This window comes from Lycorma delicatula, chromosome 10 (assembly GCF_047948215.1).
Source record: "Lycorma delicatula isolate Av1 chromosome 10, ASM4794821v1, whole genome shotgun sequence".
NCBI classification, from domain to species: domain Eukaryota; kingdom Metazoa; phylum Arthropoda; class Insecta; order Hemiptera; family Fulgoridae; genus Lycorma; species Lycorma delicatula.
This window is the reverse complement of record NC_134464.1, coordinates 84683041-84709720: the sequence shown is the minus strand read 5'-3', so window position 1 is coordinate 84709720 and position 26680 is coordinate 84683041. Positions and strand designations below refer to the sequence as shown.

Genomic DNA, 26680 nt, shown 5'->3' with positions numbered 1-26680 from the left:
TATTATTACAGACAGGCACGTGGCATTTGTTATCTATTCGTGCTATATATGAATATAATAGTAGTATTATTTCCGAATGGGAAGTTGTCTATAAAGATTTTATATTACATAGAAAATGTTTCAATATGCACTTTCTAACAACTTCTTTTTTTACACTACACGAGCGCGTGTTTACAGAAGGAAAGATAGAATATTTTTCTCGTCTAAAGTTTTCTGACTGGTTTAGAAATCTTTTGAATTGACCATTACCCTAAATATCATTTAGCATTTTTATTCTTGGTCTTATCATTAAGTACCTTACGTATAAATGATATTTTTGTCTGTATCAAGCTTCGTAAGCTTTCCTATTATTATTTTTTTTTTTTACAATTTACATTAAAAGAAAAACCAGATCTAATTTCCTTTTTTAAAAGAGAAATGTATTCTTTTTCTAACCTTCCTCGGGCTTATAGATTTCTAACAATAAAAAAAAATTCTTTCTACTAATAAAGAAAAATTTATTTGAAAATTATATAAAATTCAGTTTAAAGGTAATATTTTATTTATTTTAAAATTGCAATTCAGAGCCGTCAGTTTTAACGTTTTTTTTTTTCTTAGAAATTTATATACATATAAATTTCTTATTGAAGTACATCCTGAGCGAGAGATTAATTAAAAGAAGAATTTTCCGAACAGTGTTAAAAGTTGCAAGAAAATTTACTTATTTAAAGATTTTTAGCTATTTTTAAAAACGTAATGAAATTTTTTTAAATAGCTCTGAAACTCGAAAACAAAAAAAAAATGTTTTAATGAGTAAGTATGGTAGGCATTGCGTTTGAAATTTTACAAAAGTTTTATATGAAAATATAAATTTTTTCCTATATTAAAAAAGAGTTGGAAAACAATCATTTTCACTATAGAGAAATAAAGATTAACACAATTTATATAAATACGAAGATTGAAACAAATAAGAAAATTAAAGGAAGTAATATATAAAAATCGGTTCGGTAATTTTATATAAAGATATCAAGTTACGTAAAACATACGCAGATTTTGTTATGTAAATAATAGATTTAAAATATTACTTATGAATTAATTTAATATATAAATGTCAAAGTTTGTCTATTTGTTTGTTTGTTTGCAACAGCATCATGCGTGAATCAACCAACCGATCGCTTTCAAATTTTCAGGATACATTTGTGTTATCCCAGGTAAAATGTTAAGCCATAGATTTATTGACTTATTAGGGGCCTAGCCCCTTTGAGAGTGAAGCTGTAAATTAAAAATATTCATTAAAGAAACAAAAATTATTCCTTTTACTTTATTTTATTTCTGTAGAGAAATATAATGAAGTAAAATGACTAATTCTTTTTCTTTAATGGTTCAATAACTATAATTACTACTATTATGAATTTTGTAATATAATTTATTTTCCCAAGTTTTGTAAATTCTTTATACTTCCTTCTTTATCGTTTCCTCTTTTTTTATACGTCGTTCCTTTTATTATTCATTTTTTCTTCATCCTTCCACGTAATTTTTCCAATAATTTTCATTGCAGTCCACTATTAATTACTGTAAACTCATTGTAAATATAATATCTAATAATATAAGTGCGAGGTTTTTTCACAACCAGGAGGATAATAAACGCGTAAAAAATTAAATTATATTGCGGTTTTGAATACTAACACTAAAAAATTGAGGGTAATAAAAACGTCTGAGTTCGTATAGCGATATTAATTCAAAATCGGTTGATCTAACTCTGGATTAAACAAAATAAAAGTTTTTTTTTATTGGGCTTAGAACCTTGTTTTCTAGGTTATATGATAGAAAACTGCATAATGTAAGTATTTATTAAAGCAGTTTCTTAGTGGCCCAGTTCGGTGTTCAGAAACTCATAAGTTGGTGTTATTTGATGTATTTTCTGATCGAAATATATATATATATATATAATTGTTGATATATATTTCTATAATGAGTCTACCTAGAGTATACTATTAAAAACTTAATGTCTATTTATGAAAATTTCTATACAGTGGATAGAAATAAAAATATAATCGATTCTCTACAATTGAAATTATGAAAATTTCTAGTAATCGAATTCAAGGCTTCGGTATTGATGCCGTTGAAGTAAAATATCTTAGTTATAGCCTACGTAGTTTACGTATAGTAATTAAATAAGTACGCGATTCATCGGTCCAGTGCTAAAATTGGCTGATCTAATAATTTACATCCTGATTTCTAGTTCTGTTGATCTCTTTTTTGACACCCGGCGAAGGTCTGGAATATTTTAATCTATCATTTCATCTTCCTTTTTAAAATAAGCATAAAGTATATTCGAGGTCGTAATAATAAAATATTAAAGGAAAAAAATAATTTCCTTTGAAAGCCTAAATAACCATGGAATTACTAGTCCCTTTTTTAAATAGAAACAAACACAATATTTTAACTGTATAATTAATCTGCACAATCTATTTTGATGTATTGTTATTAAACAAATAATAATATAACAATTTTGTTTTTGTTGCACATAAATAAAAAACGAACAGTTCATTATTGAATATATTTGTGTGTAAGTGTGTGAACTGTTATTGTCTCAGATTTAGAATTTGATTTCGGATTAAGCGTCAATAAAGGATTAAAAAAAATACGCGAATCGCAACAATAGGAGATTGGGTTCACCTCAGAACGGCTACCAAAATTAAAATTTTGTAATAATCATTACGCAATAACGATTAAGGTATTAAGTTGTTTCCAGCACACTAATCTAAGGTTTACTAAAATGCATAAACTATATAGATATCAGTTTTGTAAATCAAATTTTATGAAAATAATGGCGGAAAAACTAACTTTTGAATAATTGAAAAAAAAAATATATATATATATGTCATTAAATCGTCAAAATACGAAATAAACTATATGAAATTCTTGTAAGTAGAAGTTAGATATATTTTTTTTTTTTTTTTTAGAAATGAATTTATAACTCAGATTATAGTATGAATATTAATAATAATAACGAGAATGTTTGTTTGGAAAAGTATTACTAGACTTTTCATCGAGTTTAGTGTTATAATCAAAAATATAGTGCTATGACGAATTTTTTTTTTTTTTTTTTTTTTGTAATAATGCAGTTAAATTTTGCTTATACAATTACATTTCCCGCCAAAGGTTTTTTGTTTATTTTTTATCATTATTATTCAATTTCTCTTTTAGTTTACCGATAAAATAGTAAAAAGAGATGGAGTCAACATTATGTTGAAAGAAAACGCGAACACGGTTTACAAATAGCTTGTAATAAACTTTTTTGAAAAAATTTTTTTTTAAAATGCACTATTTAAAATTATTAATAAAAATTAATGTTACTTACCTGATAATACATTCTGTTCATGATTGAATATATGTATATAATTCTACCAAAGTAGTGTTCTTTTATTGCTGATGTTTTCAATAATAGTAAATAAAATGATATACTGAAGATCTGTTCTTGTTGGAGGTCTTTATACCATAACGAATTGTGGGGGGGTTTTCTAGAAGTTGTAATGTTTTAAACGGTGGTAGTAATGCAATTATCTAGCCAATGTATATCAATGCATTATTGTTTATTTGTATTTGTGTGTCTGTGTGTAAATGTGTACGAATGACCTTGTCTCTCCCCCGTCTTTTCCTTGAAAGATAGGGAGGTACTAACCTCTACCAGTAGTATTACTTGGATGATGGAAGAAGAAAGGGAGAGGGGTTTGGTTAACGTAATGTACTAACATAAGAAAGAACGGAACACTACCACTAAGTTGTATAGTTTAATGTTACGTTAGGTTTGTGTTAAATAAGACTGTTTTGTGTGTGTGTATGTATATATGTGTGTGTGTGTGTGTGTGTGTGTGTGTGTGTGTGTGTGTGTGTGTGTATGTATATATGTGTGTGTGTGTGTGTGTGTGTGTGTGTGTGTGTGTGTGTGTGTGTGTGTGTGTGTATGTGTGTGTGCGCGCTTGTGCGTGTGTGATTTGGTGAAAATAAACAATCCAACAGGTTTAAAACACAGGATGTCTTCCGTTTTTTAACTAGTTTTAATGATCGAGATACTGACCTGAGTAGCCGGTTAACAAACCAAACATACTTTTTTTTCTTGCTAATTCATGTTAACCAGTGTAAAGTGAAAAAATGCCATTGTATAATTTATTAAGGTATAACATATAAAGTATTCTGTTACGTGAATCTAGCCCAGAATATTCAATTTCAAAATGTTATTATTATTTTCCAGTTATAAGGGACAACTTTCATGTTCGTTATTTAGTAAGCTTTTATTGTTTTAGTATTAAAATTCTATAATATTATGTAATAATATGGTTTTATTATATATGACTGTCTTCAAAAAATAATTTAAAAATGTAAAATCTTTTTTTGTATAATTTTTACTTTTTACACGACTGCACAAAAAGGAATATAAGGTATTTAGGGTGTATGTATGTATGCTTGTTAGTTTGTTTATTCAATCGTAGAAGCTCAACGGCTGAACCTATTTATAATATATATATATATATGTGTGTGTGTGTGTGTGTGTGTGTGTGTGTGTGTGTGATTAATTAAATTTTAAAAAATTGAAAAAAATAATTATACTATATACAAAACTGTCACCCACAGGCTGTATAATTATCCTATATTAAAGTGAAAAAGCAGGTCAGCACTGTTTTTTTTATTTTTTGGCAGTCGTGTTTTTAATTTTTAATAATTATATTTTGTTTTTATAATTTCTTTTTCATAATTTTTAAAGTAAAAGAAGAAATGTATGATAATCAGTCAAAAAATGCGGTATAGGTTTTTTTTTTACATTTCCGACGTTTATGACACAAATACATCAAAAAACAAAACAAAAAAATTGGGGTAATGATCTTACTTATGTACATATGTTGGCGGAGTATTTGAAGCTTAATAACTTTTTATTGGATAAACAAATTTTGATGAAATTTCATGTAAACTAGTGTTGTATGTAGGGCAATTTGTTGGTACGATTTGGGGTCAGTATCATCAAGGGGTAGGTGATTTTTAGGAGTCAGTTTTCCCATATTTTTGTAAACATAATCTTATCATATATTTTTTTTTTGCTCGAAAATTCTATCTTCTCCAGAAATCGAAAAAAAAATCTTTTTTTATTTATTGCATTTTTTTAATAGTAAATTGTAAAAAGTTAAAAGTAAATTTATTTAATAGTAGTTGTACTAGTTCAGCGACCCAAAAACAAATCATTGGGGCAAAATTGGTAGTAGGGCAGTCGATCAAAGTTTAAAAATATCAATTTTTTTTAATTTTTCAAAACGTATTTGGTTTATTTATACTTTTAATATTACAAAAAGTTTATATAAAACAAAAAACACATTTAAAAGTTTAAAATAATAAATTTTAGTAATAATATTACAATAAAATTTCATCATTTTCAACCCCCACCTACAAAAAGAAATTTTAGGTAACATTTTTGGTGCATTCTTTTATGAAACCTTTTTACTTTCTTCTAATTAACTTTGTAGACGTAAAATAATTTAAAAAATGCTTTTTCAAGATGAATTTGGAGGCGGGGAGCAGAAAAAAATAAAGATATACCGATTCTTTTAATTTTGAAATCTTTTTGGATGAATTTTTAAACATATAATGATAATTTTACAATAAAACTTGGGATAAAGGTTTTACAATAAAACCGGGATAATCACAAATTATCCCGGACACGGGCAGCTTCGCGCAGCAGACGAACGATTCATTCGTCGAACGATTTATACTTCTCGAACGATATATTCGTAACGATTATTTCCTTCGACATTTCCTTTTTTATACGAATGATTTATCTAAAACTATTCATGTATTTTGGGGATAAACGAGGAAAAGACTGAAGTTAGAGCTGTGTTAAAAAATCACAACTCAAGAAACAGCTAAAAGTGTTCAGGATTTTTAAGCTTTTCGTTGTAAAAGTTTTTGTTGTTAGTACGCTGATTCATGAACGTTATTTAGTTACAATCGGTAAAAACATTTAACAGAATTATGTGTAATTAAACATAAACCATGTAACATTTTTGAGGCGGGCCATAGGCCCGGTTTTTTTTCTAGTATATGTAAAGAACGGTGTACGGATGGAATTGAACACTTCCTCTTTTTGATCTGAGGTGGGGGCGAAAGACTGATCTTTGAGCGAGTTCGTCCTTAAGGGATTCATGATACAATGCAGTTTGTAAAACCTTCACCTCTGTCCATTTTGTCAGAATTTTGAATTTTATTTATTCCATTACGATATACTCCTTTTTACCGAAAGTTTAGTTTAATTAAAAATCTATAAATACAAAAATTAAATTAAAATAATTTTTTTTAAATAATGAATTGTAGTAATACATAAATAATCTGAAATTTTATTAGAAATTACAAAGAACATAACATTCTTACTTTAATGGATTGATTACAGAGTTACGATTCATTTATTTGTTGACTGGAAGTAACAGAAAAGAACTCTTCAAATTTTGTTCATCCTAGTTCACAAAGAATCTTTTTTATTATTTTTTCTTTTTAAGAAAAAGTTACCTAAAACATTTTAAAGTTTCAAAACAAATCAAGAAATATAACATGATATCCGAGGAACTTTAAGTACATAATAAACAAACATTATTACAGTCAAAATTATTAATTTATTTTCAATGCAACAGCAAGTCTTCGTCTAATTACACCCTCACCGCGTATGGGAAGATACCCGCCTTGTGACAACCCTGATCGCCATATCACCCCCTCCGTTCCTACCCCTGATGGGCTTTACGTCTTTTAGACCCTCTAAACTTCATAACATAACACAATCAGTTTAGCCTCTGTCAGGATGCCACCGATGTAAATGCCTCAGCAGACATTTCCATCAGTGTAGTATATCCTCTTCCAACCATGACCACCTACCATAACTTACAATCTGAGCTATAAAATTAACCGATTCGCGGATGTTAATTACAGTTAAATTACGATAGATAAATTTTCTAGAATGTGAAGAATGCCAAGCCTGACTAGAATTTAAACCCAGAATCTTCCGAGTGAAAGACAAGACGCTATCACTTCAACAAGGAGGTCGAAAAAAAAAATCTAGAATATTTAGAATATTCTAGTATTCTAGAATATTTAAAATTATAGAGTGGCAAAAGTGAGATTATTCTTAATTTTACCTAGGTGAAGAAATCACCGAGTAATCTTTCGCCAGCTAATAATCGCTAACGATAGATACGTTTCCAAACCTATGTTTATATGAAATTTGTTCTTTATTTTTATTAGAACATGTGGTGAATGTTTGTTATATTCTTCGTAAATAACTATTTACATAAACCTGAACAAATTTTTGTGTTTATTATTTAAAATATTTTCAATTTTTCGATGCTTTTTTTTACTTCCTTGTACGAAGTAAAGGAAGTATTGTAGTCGCGAAAAAGTTTTATCCTTAGATTTCAACAGAAATATCCATTTTGACCATCCCTGAATCATTTTGACTAGTTTCGGCGTGACGTCTCAACGTACGTAGGTATGTATCTCACATAACTCAAAAACGGTTAGCTGTAGGATGCTGAAATTTTGGATTTAGGACTGTTGTAACGTATATTTGGCACTTCCCCTTTTGATTGCAATCGAGTGGACCAAAAGTGTCCAAAAAAGTCCAAAATCCAAAAAAAAATAGGATATTTGCCTTTTTCTTAACTTCAGTAATAAGCCTTTATTGAGAGCTCTTCAACGATATATAAGTGGTACTTATTTTCATTGGTTCCAGAGTTATAGCCAAATAAAAGTTTAATTAATGAAATATTTGGTTCTTACAAGAGAAGACATATCAGTTCGAATCAGAATTCTCCCTTTTCTTTTTTTTTAACATTTGTCTTAATTTAAATATATTGATTTATTAATAATTAACCTCTGATTGTAAAAAAGATTTTACGATAAATAATAATTCAATAATTACAATAAAAAGAAGGAAAAAAATCTGAAATTATTGATGAAATAAAATTTTATATAAGTTTCATTTCAAAAAAAGTTTTTATGTAATTTAATAGGCGTACAAAGGAAGTGTCCAATCACTCTATATCAAGACTCGAATCAGACTTCATCTCCTTTTTTTTTAACTTCTTTTTTTTAATAAAAATATACTATAATATATTATAACCAAAAAAAAATAATAATAATACAAATTTATAACCAAAAAAATAAATAACAAAAATAATTTACAATAAATAATAATTCAATAATAACACTAAAAGAAATATGAAAAAAGTCAGAAGTTATTAGTGAAATAAAATTTTATGTACTTCTAAAAAAGTATATATGTAATTTAATTATTACATATGTTTATATTCGTATGTCATAGATTTCATGAAACATTTGATTATTTAATATTAATTGTAAATTATAATTTAGAATCTTTTTATTTTTGGATTTTCTAGTTTAATTTTATCCACATTAATGTTAACTACAGAGTGACTGAAAAATAGACCCTCACAAGAACAACACACACTGAGGCATACATGCTCGATCTTTAATAAATTGCAAAAAATTCTTATCTTTTTGTTCACTACTCCTGTTGAATTAATAATTGACGTTAATAAAATCTGATAGTTCAAGAACTGCGTAACTGTCCATTTTATTATAGAATTGGAGGATCGTATCTCACTTTGAAATGAAATAAGTTTAAACGAAGTGCAGCAAAAATGCGTCTATGTAATTTAATAGGCGTAAAAGAAAGTCATGTGGTGCCCACATAAGATTTTTTTTTTATTTCGTTTCGGCCATTATGGACTACACTAAATATCTTCATTTTTTCTTCTCTTCTCAGAACTTTTTCAACTTTTTTCCTCTCTTTTGACCACATGTTTTTGGTTTTTCTTTTTTTAATCTCTTGGAATCCTGTGATTTGTTAGATTATTTTTTGTAGGTTTCTGTGTCTAGTGTTAGTTCTTAATTGATGTTTAGGTTTTTATGTTTGTTTAGGTTCTTTTGTATCTCTCTGTTCCAAGTAATCTTTTTTTTTTCTTTTTTCTATAAAATTCAAAATTTTCTTTGCTATTCTATTTTAATTCATTCTTTTGATATATCCAAAAAGTTTTATCTTCCTTTCTTAAAAGTTTTGGATTTTTGACGAGTTTTGCGTTTCGTCTTAGTTTATAGTTTCGTCAGTCTTGATTGGTCCTATCTTTCTTAGAAATTTTCGTTATATTTTTCAGTCAGTTTTTTTTGTTCATGGTTATTCATTTTATGTTGGAGAGTGTTTCGGGGCTTGATTACAGCGTTGCGGTGCCTTGATATTTGCATTTATTGAAATACATTTTTAGTTTTTTGATTTTTCTGCAGAGTTGGTATGCTAGTTTCATTTTCCTATTTCTGTCTTTTAATGATTCTTCCTAGTATTTTATTAATAAATCTGGTCATGTTTTATAAACATCTTTAGCTTAAATTTCCCCTGTTACTTTTTGGTTTTAGGTTGTTTTTTTCGCCATTAATTAAGAATACATATAAAAAATCGTATAGGATCAGAACACAGTATTCTATTGGGTGTAGCACAGGATTTATATTTTCTTTTTACTTCTAATTTTCTTACTCCTGTGGCCTGTATTTTGTGAAAATACAAGACTTTATATATGTATATATATATATATATACATATATATATATATAATTTATATATATATATATATATATATATATATATATATATTTTATATATATATATATATATAAAATACATTATTATATTTCAATTTGAATATTCTTTAAAAGGAGTTAGCGTTTTTATAATTGGAAAAATTACGCAATCATGTTGCGAAATTTTAAATATTAAAATGTGATTCTAGGAATTTTCGTTGTAAAATTTAATATTGTCATTTGTTAAACGTTATAACAAAATTCATTCATATATTTTTAACCAAACGAAATATTCTGTTATATAATATTAAAAGTTTGCTCTTTTAATTGGCCATCTGGAAATATATATCGTTATGTAGGTTCATAATAATAATTTATGAATATATTAATAAAAATTTACTTTAACTGTGATTTGTATGTATGGTTTTTTATTATACTTGTTTTTTTATTATACAATATTAAATGAAAAGTTTTGATCTCGTTATTTTGAACTGATCAGCTGATGGACTATTTCCTGTTTTATAAATACAATATTAAATAATACAGTTCTGGTATTTAATACGTATTGAATTTTCTATGTACTGCCAGAAGCATTTTTTTGTTTTACGTCTAGTATATTATTTTTGTCTATTTTATTCTAAGTATATGTCTATTTTAAATCTGTTTTTTCTTTTTTTTTAGCACTTTCATCTTTAAGAATACTCTAATTTGTTATATGATGATAAGAATGATGAAATATTGATTTATGTTGCACGATTGATTATATATAATTTTCTTTTAACATTTAATTTTAATATTTTATATAATATATGAAAACTATTTATTATATTTTTAACTTGCACTTCATTATATATAGAGTGTATATATAATGTATAATGAATAGTGTATCATAAAAGTCATTATTATTATCAACAGAAATCCTTCTTTTGATATTTTATTAAAAACAGCAATTTTTTATCTATTAAAATTAATAAGGTAAAATTAAATACTCTTAAAGGTAAACTTTAATCTTATTTAATAAATGAGTGAAATATTTCCGGATCCTATAAAGTTTGAGGATTAATTTGTTATTACGTAAGCTAAGTTACATAATTTTGTTATAAATTTGAATTTATATTTGTAACTTCTACAGAAAACTTGTTACAGCCATTAAAATGATACGCAGAACCGACATACAATCCTCAATAAAAGTTTTATAATCCTACATATTTGTTTGTAGTTTTGTATTATTCCAGATGTTTAGTATCTTTTTTTTACTTTATGTTAAAATACTGCAAAAGAACATTAATGAAAATAGAATGTCTGGAATACTGAATGAAAAGTTTGTTAAATACTGTAATTAAATACATTTTTTATCTGATTTTGGGAAAGGTTTAATGTAACTGTAGGATAAAGAAAAACATAAAAGGTATAAATCTGTTAAGGTGGGAATTAAAGACCTTAGGGCATCGATCTGATTTTGATAATGAAATAATTATATCACGCTAAAACTAAAATAGAGATACAAATTAAAGGAGCTGAGAAAATTAATCTATCTCCTTTAAAAAGAACTGATGTAGACACCACATGACTTCTTGTACGCCTATTAAATGACATGTATACATGTTTTTACAATCAAAGGTTAATAATTACCAATAAATCAATATATTTAAATTAAAAAAATGAAAGTTAAAAAGTAATGGAAATGAAGTCGTATTTGAACACATGTGCTTCCCCTTGTACGACCTCATATTTCATTAATTAAAATTTCATTTGGCTATAACTCTGGAACTAATGAAAATAAGTACCACTTATGATACATTTTTGAAAATCTGTCAATGAGGACTGATTACTACAGTTAAGAAAGCGTCCAAAATCCAATTTTTTTTTTGGATTTTGGGTGTTTTGAACACATTTGGTTTAGTCTATTACAATCAAAAAGGGGAGGTCCACAACCAGATTTACAACAATCCTAAATCTAAAATTTCAACATTCTACGGCTTATCTTTTTTGAAGTATACGAGACAAATACGTACGTACAGACGTCACGCCGAAACTAATCAAAATAGATTCAGGGATGGAGAAAATGGATATTTCTGTTGAAATGTGGAAACCGGAAGTTTTCGCGATCACAATACTTCCTTTACTTCGTACAAGTAAGTATAAACGGAGTACATGGTAACAAAAAAAAAAACGGGAAGATAATAGGAAATATAGAAAAATTCAGCGAAGAGAAAAATTCAAATATTTGGAAGAGTGGATCCAACCGAATAACCAAGAAACAGAGAATGTTTTTAAACTAATATATTGTAATTATATAAACATTTTCATTTATCAGTCTCAGTACACTGATCAAGCCGCGAACAAGCGACAGTATATTTTAAAATATTTAATTGATTTTATCGTATAATTAATTACCTACTTCCTTGATAATACATTGCTTTTTTTTAATATTAATTATCGCTATTATGTAATAATATGTCATTTCTTTCTCACATATGAAATACAAGGCAATAATGCAACATACCACTAAATATTGAATTTCAATTTTGTACTAGATTTCTATAATCGTATTATATGTTGTAGTTGTAAGTAATATGGAGGCCTATTTTACCTAACTTGCAAATTAACTAACGTGGTGTTAAATATTATGAAATATAGACCTAATTTTAATATAATACTCTTTTTTAAACTATTTTATAACTTTATTACGGAATTAAAATATTATTTTAGTTTTTTTACATCTTAATTAATTTAACATCTCTATTAAATTATAAGGTTTGACGACAAAAATTATTTATAAGTATAAAAGTTTGAAGAAATAACTTGAACAAAATTTTATTAGTGCAACTTTTTCAATACATAAGTTAAAATATTTTAGTTGTCCTTATCTTCTGTGATTGGTTGTTCTCACACTGTTGTTATTGCAAGAAGTTTTTCCTAAAATTAACCAGTCATTTTTTATAGAAATTTAAATACCTGTCCCCTTAATTGAAAAACACGAGTGAAAAGTTTTGAAGAAAATTATTAAAAAGAATATATTATTTTTTCGATTTGTAATTTTAAAAATGTATTGTTTTGGAAAAATACAATCAACTGCTGTTAATTTGTTCGAATTAAGAACAAATGTTCGAAATAAAAAAAAATATGCCTGTTCCAAATATAGAAAAATTCGTATCAGACAGATGTATTTAGTATTTAATAATAAAGAATTATTGTAAAGGCAGTTGCTTTTATATAGATTTGAATGCTAGACAGTTGATACCGATGTACTTTGGTGGTTGGAGTTCAATTAACCAAACGACTCAGGAATGGTTGGGGTGAGTATGTACAAAACTACACATATACATACTTTTCACGTCATACATATAATCCTTATCTCATTGGGTCATGGGGAGGTTGCTTATTGTTCATTTGTTCAATAGATTCCAACTTACACGTTAGGAATAGTAATAATGTTTTACTGGTGAAAATAAAGAAGACAGTTCGTATAAACATAGGTTCAGAAACGCTTCGTTAGCGAGTGTCGGCTGGCGAAAAATTTCGCCCTGATTTCTGCGTCATTGATAAAATTAAGCCAGACTGTAGTTCTTTTACAAATTAAGAGGTAAATTTTGTGATTTTATATGAAATTTAGTTTGAAAAATTGAAACCAAAAACTTTTTTGTTTTGCATTTAAAGGCTTATATATGTCACACTTTGATATGTTTTGTTTTTAACAAACTTCATTCTCCGGAGGTTATTCATACCATTTTACTGGAATCAAATTCTCTAAGTTTTCTTGCACAACTATAATGTGTGTATTATCCATTTAACAAAGTTATTTTCTGCCAAACATAAAGTGGTATATTATTCGATCCCAATTTTTTCTTTTGTTCAATTTTTGTATAAAAATACTAAAACATTTTCTCCTTAATTTGGATCCCAAGAATGTTAGTCTGGTTTAATTTTACTGGACAACATCTTTTGCTAGCCGAAACTCGTTAACGAAATTTTTCCGAATTTACATTTATATGAACGTTTATCATTTTCATCAGTAGAACATGTCCCATCAAAGATTGAAACATTGTTACAATCTTTGTGAATCACTCTCTATTAATTAAAACGAACTGAATTCTCATTCGGGTGATAGAAATATCAAATAATGATTTGGCTATATTCATAAAGTAAAAGACAGAAAACATTGCTATCATCTACTTTGATAAATAAATGGTTATAAATGAATAAAAGTTTTGCAAAGTCGCGAGGAATTACATATTAAATTTCTCTCATCATAGACATGTAGGTAGAGCAGGATAAAGGAAAATGTATTGATATTTTTTCAATTACTAAATTAAATAAAATTTAAATTTAAATAGAAAGTAACAATTTTCTGGTTTTTTTGTGAATATTTCTTAAAACATTTTTTTTTAATTCGCAATGTTAACAAACAAAACTTATTTAGAGGAAACACACAAACACAGACGTATGTGTCCCTCTACTAGATCATGTTTGAATAAAAACCATTACGTAAAATATAATTTAAAAATAGCTAATTTAATATTTTTGATGACTAGTTCGAAGAGAAATTCAAAAAAGCGACTAATTTCCTATTTTCTTTTTAATTAAAAGTTATTTTTTGTAATATAGTATAAGGTTAATTACACCAATCAAAAAACAAGATCTGTTTAAGACAAACGATAAATTTTTGAATAAATTTTAATAAGCAGGTTATATTTTATTTTAATTCCAAACAAATAACGAGATTTTATACAGTTATGTAATAATGTTTTTCGGATAGTAATGAGAGTATAATATTACTACTGGAATTTTAATAATGAGCAGGTTAAACATTTTTACTTCCTTATACGAAGTAAAGGAAGTATTGTGATCGCGAAAAATTTCGGTTTTCAGATTTCAACGGAAATATCCGTTTTGATGAATCCATTTTGACTAGTTTCGGCGTGACGTCTGTACATACATATCTACGTAACTCGCATAACACAAAAACGATTAGCAGTAGGAGGATGAAATTTTAGATTTAGAACTTTAGAACTTTAGAACTATAACTTCTAGTTGTGAATCTACCCTTTCGATTGCAATCGACTGAACCAAAAATTAAAAAAAAATTGATTTTGGGCTTTTGCTTAACTGCAGTAATAAGCCCTCAATGAGACCTTTTCAACGATATATCACAACTGGAACTTGTTTCATTGGTTCCAGAGTTATAGCCAAATGAAATTTTAATTAATGAAATATTTGGATATTACAAGGGAAGGCACATCGGTTCGAATCAGACTTCGTGTACTTTTTTTAACTTTTTTTTAAATTTAGATTATTGATCTATTAATAATTATTAACCTGTAATTATAAAAAAATTGCAACAATAATTATTCAATAATAACAATAAAAGAAAATATGAAAAAATCAGAAGTTATTGGTGAAATAAACTTTATGTACTTTTAAAAATGTATATATGTAATTTAATAGGCTTTATTACATATGTATATATGTCATAGATTTCGTGAAACATTTTATTATTTAATATTAATTGAAAATTATAATTTAGAATCATGTTATTTTTGGATTTTCTAGTTTAATTTCTGTTTAATTTTATTTAAATATTTTTATTTAATTTTATGTGCATTAAAGTTAACTACAGAGTGACTGAAAAATAGACACTAAGAAGAAAAACATATACACCGAGGCATACATGCCCCATCTTTAATAAATTGCAAAAAATTCTTATCTTTTAGTTCATTACTCCTCTGATATTGTCGGATAATATTCTCCCTAAGTCGGAGTTGATCATAATTTCCTTTGTTTTTTTGCTGCCAATCATTTAATCACTATTTGATTTGATGTAATTCCTTTGATCTTTAATCGCTCTTTAATATAATTCTTCTAATCTTAATTTGTGTTCATGTTCTCTAGTTTTCAAATTTTATCTCTTTTTATATTCATCATCCTCTCTTAATCGTTTTATTCTTTACTTGGTCTTAACGTTTTCTTCCTCTTTATATTTAAAATCTTCTCTTAATGTTTTTATTCTTTCTTTGTTTGCAACATTTTCTTCCTGTTTTCATTTTAACTTTTTTTTTTTTAATTTAAATATATTTATTTATTAATAATTATTAACCTTTGATTGTAAAAAGATTTTTGCAATAAATAATAATGCAATAATAACAATAAAAAAAAAGAAAAAATTCAGAAGTTATTAATAAAATAACATTTTATGTACTTTCAAAATTGGGTATATGTAATTTACACATAATTTTTTTTTTTTATTATGTACCAGTATTTATTTTCTAACGGCAATACTAAAGTATTGCCGTTAGGAATTGAACAAACTGCTGTTCTTTTTAAAAAAATTAAACTTTTGTGAACGTATTCTTTTTTACCTAAATGAATGTAAACATAAATGATTAATGTAATACACTTCTACTTTCCTGGAACTCGTGCTGCATAGCAAGAAGGAAATTATGGTAATCAGTCAAAAAATGAGGTATGCGGTTTTTGTTACATTTCCCACTTTATAACCCAGGGACAACAAAACACAAAAACGTACGTATATTCATAAGTACGTACATGTAATGGTGGTTTAAAGAATAATAACGTTTGATTGGATAAATAAATTTTGATGAAATTTTGAACAATCGGAAATATATTGGTAAAGTTTTGGGGTCAATATCTCCAGCAGGTGGAGAATTTTTTTTGCGGTTCAATTTTTCCAAAATATTGCTAATATAACTCCACTTCATTAAGCTCACCTTGTATTAATTACATGAGTATATGCTTATATTACCATTTTTTTAAATATTTTGTCCAAAAATTCCGCCTTCCTCAAAAATCGAGAAGTTATCTTTTTATTTATTGCATATTTTTTAACCGATATTCTTTTAATATTTCCTAAGCATTAGCAATAGTGAAGGCGAATCCAAAAAAAAACTTTTGGAAGCAATGTTGGGGTGGAAGTTGGCGATCAAAGTTTAAAAATATAGATTTCTTGAATTTTTAAAACTTTTTTTGGTTTTTAGATTTGTAAAATTATTAAAAGTTTCAGTAATAAACTATTAGTAATTACACGACTACCCAAAAATGAGTGTAATGTACTAGGGTGTATGTATGTATGTATGTAGGTTTGTTCCATCGTAACAGTTGAACGGCTGCACCGATTTAAATATATGACCCGGCGTTGGAATCCTTACGTTATCGGGAGTGTCATAGTCTGTATGTATATAAATAAAAATGTAAATGTTCGTTTGTTCAAAATCTTAAATAATCCGAAGTGTTTCACTGATTGCTTTGAAATTGTAACACAACGTTGCATTCCAGTACGCGCGTACCTGTGACAGGTAAAAACTTGCTTTTTTTGAAAAACAGCGCTATGTGTTGGACGTAAAAGCAACACACGCTATACTAAATATTATATGATTCCATTTCAATGTTTCCGATATCTGAGTCCGTTATAGACTAAAAAAAACTAATGGACCGATTTACGCGAGAGGAAAAAGGCAGAAAGGGAAAAATCGAAAAAGGAAGAAGGGGAAAATGGAAAAAAGAAAAAAGGGAAAAAGGAAAAACGGGAAAAGGAAATGGAGTTGGAAAGGAGAAAAAATAAATGAGGAAAGGGGGAAAAGAGAAAGAGAAATGGAGAAATGGGGAATAGGTAATATGGTAAAAATTAAAATGAGAAAAGGAAATAGGGAAAAGGGATAAATGAGAGGGGGAAAGGGAAAAAGGGAAAGGTTAAATTTTGTGAAGTTTTGTAATGTTAATTTTGTTAATGTTTTATCAAACTTTCAATTGTGTTCATTTAATATATATATATATATATATATATATATATATAACTCCAATCTAGCAATAGCGAAGCATTGCCGGTTTTGCTAGTATATATATATATATATATATATATATATATATATATATATATATATATATATATATGTATGTATATGTAAACATATTCTGTTTAACCTTCTATTTTAATTCACGCTTCTCAAATTTTCTTCTTTTTTTACCTTTTACTTCCATTAAATTATCATCTTTAAACTTTTTTCCTGTATTTCAAATACCTCCAACTCTTTTCCCTTTTTTTAGCTTTAATTTTTCTTTTCCATCCAAATTCATTCCAAGCAAATATCTCACAAGATTTTTTTTTTCATATTAAACTCTTATTTTATTACATATTTTTTGTTTCTAATAAATTTTCCTTATCAATTATATTCTTATTTTTGTTTTCATTATTACATTCTTATATAAATATTGTACTTAAATAATTGTACTCTTTTACTTGATCACTTCTTGTTTCTTGTAGAAATTTATCGGTTTTTTTGGCTACTGTCCTTATTATTTTAGATTTTTAACATTCATTTTTATACAATGTTTTGACATTGACTGTCATCTTCTAGTTTTTCCTATTTGTGGTGAAATGCTTTTTCAGTTTTTATAAAACATACATTTCTTCCTTTATCGTTTTTCCCTTGCATCTCTTAACCTTTGTTAAATATAATTTTTTGTATACTAACATATTTTCTGTAAAAATTTTAAATGAACAAATATTGTAGAGATACTTTTAATAATTAACTAAAATTTATACCTATTTATTTAATAAAAAGGTACCATTTGTACTGTTTCATTAGTTAGTCGTCTGTTTGGAACCTGCAGAAGAATGTTTACTGGATGCGAAATTAAATTATTTGCCCTCTGATTACTCACAGAAGACTGATCAAGCCCAGTTCTGAACTCAGTTTATTTTATTTTGATTAATTATTAATGAAATTTTGTTTTTAGGTACTGATATAATAACAAGATTTATCGATGTAGATGTAAATAATTATCATTTTAAATTACGTTCAATAAATATTTATTTTATTATTATCATCTAGTAATTTTAAAACCTTATTGCATTATAGATTTTGGGAGCCTGGTATCTATCTTTCAAGAAAGATATTAAATTTTATAAGGAGATGTATGTAGATATAATACATATTTAATAACGATAACATACTTAGCGTTTTATTAAAATGAAACAAAGCAGAATATGATGATTTGACGAAATAAATTTATTCATCCTACTTAAAGTTTTCATCTAATCAGAAATTTCATTACTAGCAACAAAAATATATAAATTTCGTTAATTGGAATTGTATTCAAGTAACTAATATTATATTTACATTAGAAGTAAATGTTACAATTTCATTCATATTTAGAGTAGTAATGCATACAATGGGACAATGTTTGGTACTTTAATAATGAGGAAAAACTCCCGTACTTGTCCGAATACTGACCGAGGATTTTTTCTACATTTTTTTGCATAAAATGGGGGGTTGACCTACATGCGGATCCGACTTACAATTGGTTCGACCGGGAAAGTTGTTTTCGTAGTCTATTTTCGTTTCTATATCTATGTGTCGAGTACTTGTTACAGTTTATATTTATAATAATACGAGTAACAGCCTTCAATTATTATTATTAAAAATACATAACTGAGGGAAAAGATTGGATAGATGAGTCTTTGGTCAAAGATTAACTTAAAACGGTCTGGTCTTGTATAAGAAGACAGCGATTCATGTTAATATTAGACGCATTCATCGATCATTTGACTTAAAATATAATGACGGAAGAAAAAACTAAACACGGATTTAGTTATAATACCTGGTGGTCTTACATCACAGTTACAGGTTTTAGATGTAGTTGTGAACAAGCCTTTTAAAGATAATCTTAAAAAAAATTATGATTGTTGGATGCGAAGCAACAATCTTCAGATAACTCCTACTGGAAGAATAAAATAAGAACCTTTGAGCTTATCATGTGACTGGATAAATCATGGAACTCGATTAGACAAGGATTTAAAAAATGTGTTGCATTAGCAATACATTAGATGAAGATAATATATTCTTTAAGAGAAAGAATCAAATATTGAAAACAACATTTTATTTTCAGATGGCTGTAGTGATGATTATAGCGTCAATTGTAGTCTTTATGAATTCTTGTGAACTGAACTTTTTAATGTAATTTTTGTTTCATAAGAATACAGAAAAGCAACTTAAATAAAAATTTAAAATTGCAATGATTATTCTTTTAAAATACTTTGTATTAAAAATGTTGTACACAGTTTTACATTAAATTTTTTCCCCTTTTTTTTAATATTTTTATTTATAGTCGCATCAACAATTAAAGTGTCATTAGCGACTTATCAGTTTATTTTAACTATGCCGGTAAATGTGTAGTCTTGAACAACTGAGGCCGACCATTCCTGAGACGTATGGTTAATTGAAACGCAACCACCATAGAACGGCCGACATCCACGATCTAGTATTCAAATCCGAATAAAAGCCTTTATTAAGGTTCAAAACCTTTATTAGGACTTGAACCGTAGAACTCTCGACTTCGAAATACTGATTTATGACGACGAGTCATTTATGACAATATTCATATCCTTCATTTATTTATGACAATATTCATATCCTGCTGCCGTAGCTCACGGTCTTCTGCCATTCAAATCGGTGTGCCTAACGTTTCTCCATTCGCCTCTTCAATTTGGTCCAGCCATTTTTTCGACGGTCTTCCTCGAGACCTGCTGCCTTCGATTTTTTCCTGTACGACTGTCTTCTCAAGACTATTGCCGGGCCTACGGACTATGTAGCCGAAAAAGCGGAGAATGCGCTAAAAGCATATTACTACGGATAGCTTCCTCTGGATACCCAACTCGTTTATAACAGAGTTGATTCGTCCTGTTTTCCATCCATGCGCTACGTAGAATTCTTTTGTAAGCCTTTGTATAAATAGGCCTATTTACGTAGGCCTTTGTATAAAATTTATGGCTTGAAAATCTCAAAACTACTAGATCAATTTCATAGAAAGTAAGTGTATCTGAAAATGTGGATGTGAAAATTTAATGAAGATTGGTCGAGTCATTCTTGAGTTACCCTAAATTTAAGACTCAAATTTTGTGGCTCGAAAATCTCCAAACATGAGATCGATTTCATTGAAAGTTAGAGAAGCTCTAGTAGTAGTTTATCTGACGTTGTGCGTGTAAACATTTGATGAAAATTGATCCAGTCGTTTTTGAGTTACATTCAATTTAAGGTCGAAAAAAAAAAATTATGATGTTCATTATGATGCTTGTTCATTATGATGCTACAAGTTGGAACGTTGTAGTTTCTTAATCTATTGCTAACAATATTAAACCAAATTAAAAACATATTAAAACCGAATTAAATTAACGAAAAGTCGGTCTTCAATTTTTTTATTATTTTTTTTTTTTTATTTGAATGATTAATGCATCATATGAGTTTTCGCTTGAAAACTCATCTTCCTTGCATAAGCTTTTATGCAAGGAAGATAAGATGGAAATCTTATTGTAGCGCATGAAAAATGTCATGTTTGACCAGGATTCGAACTTGGGACCTCCTGATGAAAGGCCGATACACTACCACTCCGTCGCGAAGATCGGCTAATTATTTATATGAATTTCTTTATTAAATCGAAACAAGATTAATAGAGAAGCTAGAAAAATAAGAATGTTATTTTTCGAGATGTGATGTTACAGAATAATTTTGTAAATCGTGATAGAATTCTAAATAAAATGATTTAAAAAAAAAATTTATAAAAGAAAATGTCATTGCAAAATACTTTAATACAGAGTGGTTCAAGAGGATGGGAAATAATTTGGAACTGATTATAGAGTTTGAATTAAGAAAAAGGCACATACAAACACATCTACGAAAACGATATGTTATACAATTACGGCTAGCGAAAAATTTCACCCGGATTTTATTTCCCCCGGTGAACAGGTCCTGTTTTAATTTTTACAAATTAATAACATTTTTCTGTAAAGTTTTGTTCCGTTTTGGTTTTATTGAATTTTTTTTTATTTTCATATACTTTATTAAACCAATTTACTCAGAATTAAATTCTCTTCAAGTTTTTTTTAATAATACAATTTACGCATTAATTAAGCATTTAAATGTTATTGTTTTTCAAACCTAAAAAAAAAAATATTTATTTCACCGAAATTTTCTGTTTTACATTGGATATCACGAATACGACATTACATACAGTTCTGGGACCTATTTTGTTCGATTTTTCAGATCAAAAATCATCGAGTTTACACCTTATATAACGCTTAAAATATTTCACTAAGACTTCATTTCACTGGGGGAATTGAAATCCGGGCGAAAATTTTCTCTAATCGTAACTCAATAACAAAGCGTTTTCGGACTTATGTTTGTATGTACTTTCTACCTTATTTCAAACTTTAGAAATTTTCCAAATTATTTGCCTTTCCTCTTGAATCACTCTGTATATTAAACAACAAACTTAGATAGCGATGTATTATTAAAACGACTAGAGTTAGTGAATTTGATTTTAGAAAAAAGAGTAGAAGGTAAAATATATTAGAGAAAGATAAAAATTAAACAGAAAGAATACATAAAATAGATAACTTATGATATGTGTAAACAGTAGGGTTAGAAATTGATGCAGAATAAAGATAGAAAGAAAAAAATCATATCAAATCTATTTAATAGATTATTTTATTTTAAAGTATAAATAATAATTGTTGACATATGAAAATGATAAATAATATTCAATATTTGAGCATTATTTTCTTATTCGTATTCTTATATAATAACTGTAATAACACTATTTATAAGTAAAAGGGGTTATACATACCATGTAGTGTTTGTTTTCATTCCGTAATAAATAGAAGCAGTCCACGTAAAGAAATAGTGAAAACAGATATAATATACGATGGCGCAGTTATGATTTACTTTACAAGTTTTATTATGCTGTAGATAGTTACTATTATTAAACAAGGCTAGAAGCCGGCTATTTAATTCATATCAAACGTATACCGCTAATTAGTGCTAACTAGATTACATTTCTTTTTTTTTTATTTATATGATCTTCTAATGGTTTTTTTAATTTATTAATACAGTTAGCTTTCTTTCATTTTCTTTTTTAGCACAATATTATTTTCCGTTTTGACGTAACTATTAAACGACATTAGACAAGTACATACTATTATGTAATAATTTATAGTTAGTATACCTGAGCATTTTTTTGTCGATTATATTTCTTTTTTTTCTGTTTAGCCTCCGAAACCACCGTGAGGTATTACTTCAGAGGATGATATGTATGATTATAAATGGAGTATAGTTTTGTACAGTCTCAGGTCAACCATTCCTACCCACCGGGTTGGTCTAGTGGTGATAGTGTCTTACCAAATCAGCTTATTTGGAAGTCGAGAGTTCCAGCGTTCAAGTCCTGGTAAAGGCAATTACTTTTATACGGATTTGAATACTAGATCGTGGATATCGGTCTTCTTTGATGGTTGGGTTTCAATTAACCACACATCTCAGGAGTGGTTGAACTAAGACTGTACAAGACTAAACTTCATTTACACTCATACATATCATCCTCTGAAGTAATACCTGAACGGTAATTCCCGGAGGCTAAACAGGAAAAAGAGTGAGAGAGGTCAACCATTCTTGAGATGTGTGGTTAATTGAAACCCAACCACCAAAGAACACCAGTATCCACGATCTAGTATTCAAATCTGTATAAAAGTAAATGCCTTTACTAGGATTTGAATCTTAGAACTCTCGACTTCGAAATCAGCTAATTTGCAATGACGAGTTAACCACTAGATTAGCCCTAGATATGTAAATGTATTTTTTTTCTGCATTTTTATTATTTATCACGTGTAAAATTATTTATTTTTATATATTCCCATTTATCTGATGAATGCAATATAGATTCGAAAACATCAATTCGTAATATATAAAATGTGTTCAAAAAGTTCGTTTCACCCTCTTCTCTTTACGTTTTAACTGTTGTAGAAGAAAAATTAAAATTTCCATCTAATTTCTAGACTATAACAATCTTTCAATCAATAACACCTCACTGATTTTTAGAGACAATAGTAAGCGGGGGAGAAAGACGAAGATATTTAATGTAAAGGAAGGGAATATAGATTATTATTTTAAAACCTATTTAAAAATAAAAATTAAATAGTACGAATCGGAATTTGATAAATTGATCTATTAAAAATGGTTGCTACTCAAAAGTTACACCTTTTATTGCAGTTTAAAAAAATGAAGTAAAATGAAAACTAGTAAATTTATGGCATTATGGTTATTGGTATATGGTTAAAACTAGTATATTATGGCTAGTGGTTATTGGCAAACCACTTGAGGTTTCTAGTACTGTATGTAATGTTTTGATAACTGATATTAAAAAAAGAATTAACCAAAATAGATCAATAAATAACATCGGCTATGGTTGCACAGTCTGCAAATGTATTCTTAAAAGGCATAATGCTATACATTTAATCAACAATTTTTAGCGAATTTTCTAAAGAATTCATAGAAGTCACTATTGCGCATGACCCAGATTATTCTACAGAGGTATTGGTAGGAGGTGGGAACCAATTTTTCTTTACGTTTTGGAGTCTTGTGAACACTATTCTGCAGTTTTTACACACACACACACACACACACACACACACACACACACACACACACACACACACACACACACACACACACACACACACACACACACACACACACACACACACACACACACACACACACACACACACACACACACACACACACACACACACACATGTATAAAGATTTTTTAGACTGCTGCTCAATCGGGCGCAAATCTTAACCGATTTTGACAAAACATGGCGGGGGTAAACCTATAGGGAATAGAGCCGTATTGATTTTCCAGCGAGTCAGTTCACAAGAACCGGAGTTACGAGCCAAAAAACAGGGTTTTTGGGTATAAACTTTCAGCTTTTTTTCCTTCAACTGAGCGCAATTTTTAACGGTTTTGATGAAACTTTGTTGGATGATGTAAACCTAATAGAAATAGAAGCCTATTGATTTTAAAGCGAATTGTTTTACAAAAACTCCGGTTTTACAAAAACTGGAGTTAGAGCCAAAAAAACTTGGTTTCTATTTGAATAATTAAAATTCAAAATATCATGTTTGAAAGTCAAAATCAGATTTTTTTAGAGCACATCCAGGTGCGAGTTAGTTTCTTTAGAGTACTTAAATTTCGTAATAATCCAAAATATGACCTGGTATAAAGGAAAAGGGTTGGAGTTCAAAGTATCAGTTCTGAAGTTTTAAATGTTTCGATCTGTTTTGGGTCAATTTGAAACTTTTATTTTTTGTGAGCACAGTTCCAAAACTATACAAATTGTGGGTAATAGTATCAAACTGGGTTGTTGGAAAGTAGTAGTGTTAACCAACCGATGCACTTACAACTCGACAATTACGTGAAAAGGAGGAAGAAAAACTCAAATATACAAATATAACGTATTTATTGAAATAATACACCTCGCAGTACTATCAAAGAACACATGATACTAACGTAACAAGAAATACAATAAAACATCGAAAGCAATATTATTCCCAACATTCATTACAGCAGTGCAACATCCTTTAACTAAAACCGGAAATTGTGGCGCGAGTGGTAGCGTCTTGGTCTTTCATGCGGAGGTCCTGGGTTCGAATCCCGGTTAGGCATGGCATTTTTCATACGCTACATTTTTATATCCCACACACAAACTTCAAGCTGATGTGGCGATATCACCTAGCAAAAAGAAAAAAAAATCTGCACTTCTGACATACTTACTGCGCAACAGGGGTCTTGTTTTTCTGTTAACCTGCTTTGGGCTGCGTATAAAGAAAAGTACATCACTTCGGACTGTTTCTTTTTTCCCAGTAAATTTTCATCCTTTTTCAGTGTTTCCTTCTTCTTTGCCCTACCCATTTTATTTTATTACTTTTTTTAATTTATTTTCATTCTGGATTTCCCTCGGTTTGTTTTTGATTTTATTCTCAAAATGTCTGTGTTGTGTTTTTCTTTATTAATTTCTAATTTACATAAGTTTTTCTCTATTTCTGTAAATCAGTTTATTTTAAACTTTAAATAAATAATTCAAGGGTTGCTTCTGTGAAAAGCATTGGATATGTCACCATTAGTCTTTTACCTATCCAGTTTATATGCCCATCAAATACATTGTAATAATTTGTTGACTTTTTACAGTTTTAAAGATTCCATTTTATAATGATTTATTCTTATTTTCACATTACATACTTTGTAGAAGGATAGATACAATTTTTAGGCAAATGTTCTGCAAGGTAGATATGGACCTGTAGTTTTTCTGATTGCTGCTACCGTTTTCGATGTTGAATTTTCAGAAAATGTGTTCATTTTCTCTAAATATCACAAGTGCAATATAATGCGATATTTATAGTATTATTATTTAAATTAATTATTAATATTAATAATAATTTTTAATTACTGCTTAAGTGATTTGTATCTGACGTCTCATTTTCAAGCGTACGATAACATCTACCGAGTAATGATTTCACATTGATAATTTATATATCCTTTTTTAGTTAAGTGGTATGTATTTCTTAGTAAAACATTTGATAAGATTTTAAAAGAGCTCCTTTCTAATAAAACGTATTTAGAAAATTTAATTCAATCAAGTTGTAACATTAATAACATTTTTATTATCATTAACGTTGGAGTTTATATGAATACTTAAAGTTATAATAAAAATAGGAAATTGTTCTACACTTATATGTCATATTTAAAGAAAAATTTTCAATTTAAATAATCCATTAATCGGCGGTATTGATAGGTTACAAGTAAAAAAGTTTGAAAAAATTACAACTTTTTTTTGATATGGGGAGATTTATTAACTTTTATTTTCAAAAAATCTTTATTAGTATTATTTTGTTCATTACCATTATTTATCAGCCTTCGGGATGATCTAGTGGTAAACTCGTCGTTGAAATCGCTTAACAGTTGATTTTTGAAGTCGAAGGTTCTGAGGTTCAAATTCTGGTAAAGTTAGTTGCTTTTATATGGATTTGAATAATAAATAGTGGATACCGATGTACTTTGGTAGTTGGGGTTCAATTAACCTCACATCTAAGGAATGGTCGGCCTGAGCCTGTGCAACAAAACACCTCATTTACACGTAATCATCCTTATCTTATTGATCCAGGGGGGATTACTAATTGTTCCCTAATTGAACAGATTGTAACGTTCATGTTAAGAATAAAAAATTAAT

General features: G+C 27.9%; 1 protein-coding gene and 1 long non-coding RNA gene across 2 annotated transcripts in view; one reads left to right on the top strand and one right to left on the bottom strand.

The window, feature by feature from the left end:
• LOC142331546 (uncharacterized) overlaps positions 1-26680 on the top strand; it is a 190587-nt gene that overhangs the window by 59219 nt on the left and 104688 nt on the right. The window lies entirely within an intron of this gene.
• The window catches only part of LOC142331618 (uncharacterized), a 96004-nt gene that overhangs the window by 11191 nt on the left and 58133 nt on the right, over positions 1-26680 (bottom strand). Inside the window, exon 5 of the mRNA XM_075377647.1 lies at positions 3344-3411. Coding sequence (XP_075233762.1) covers positions 3344-3411 — 68 coding nt within the window. The remainder of the gene's footprint in view (positions 1-3343; positions 3412-26680) is intronic.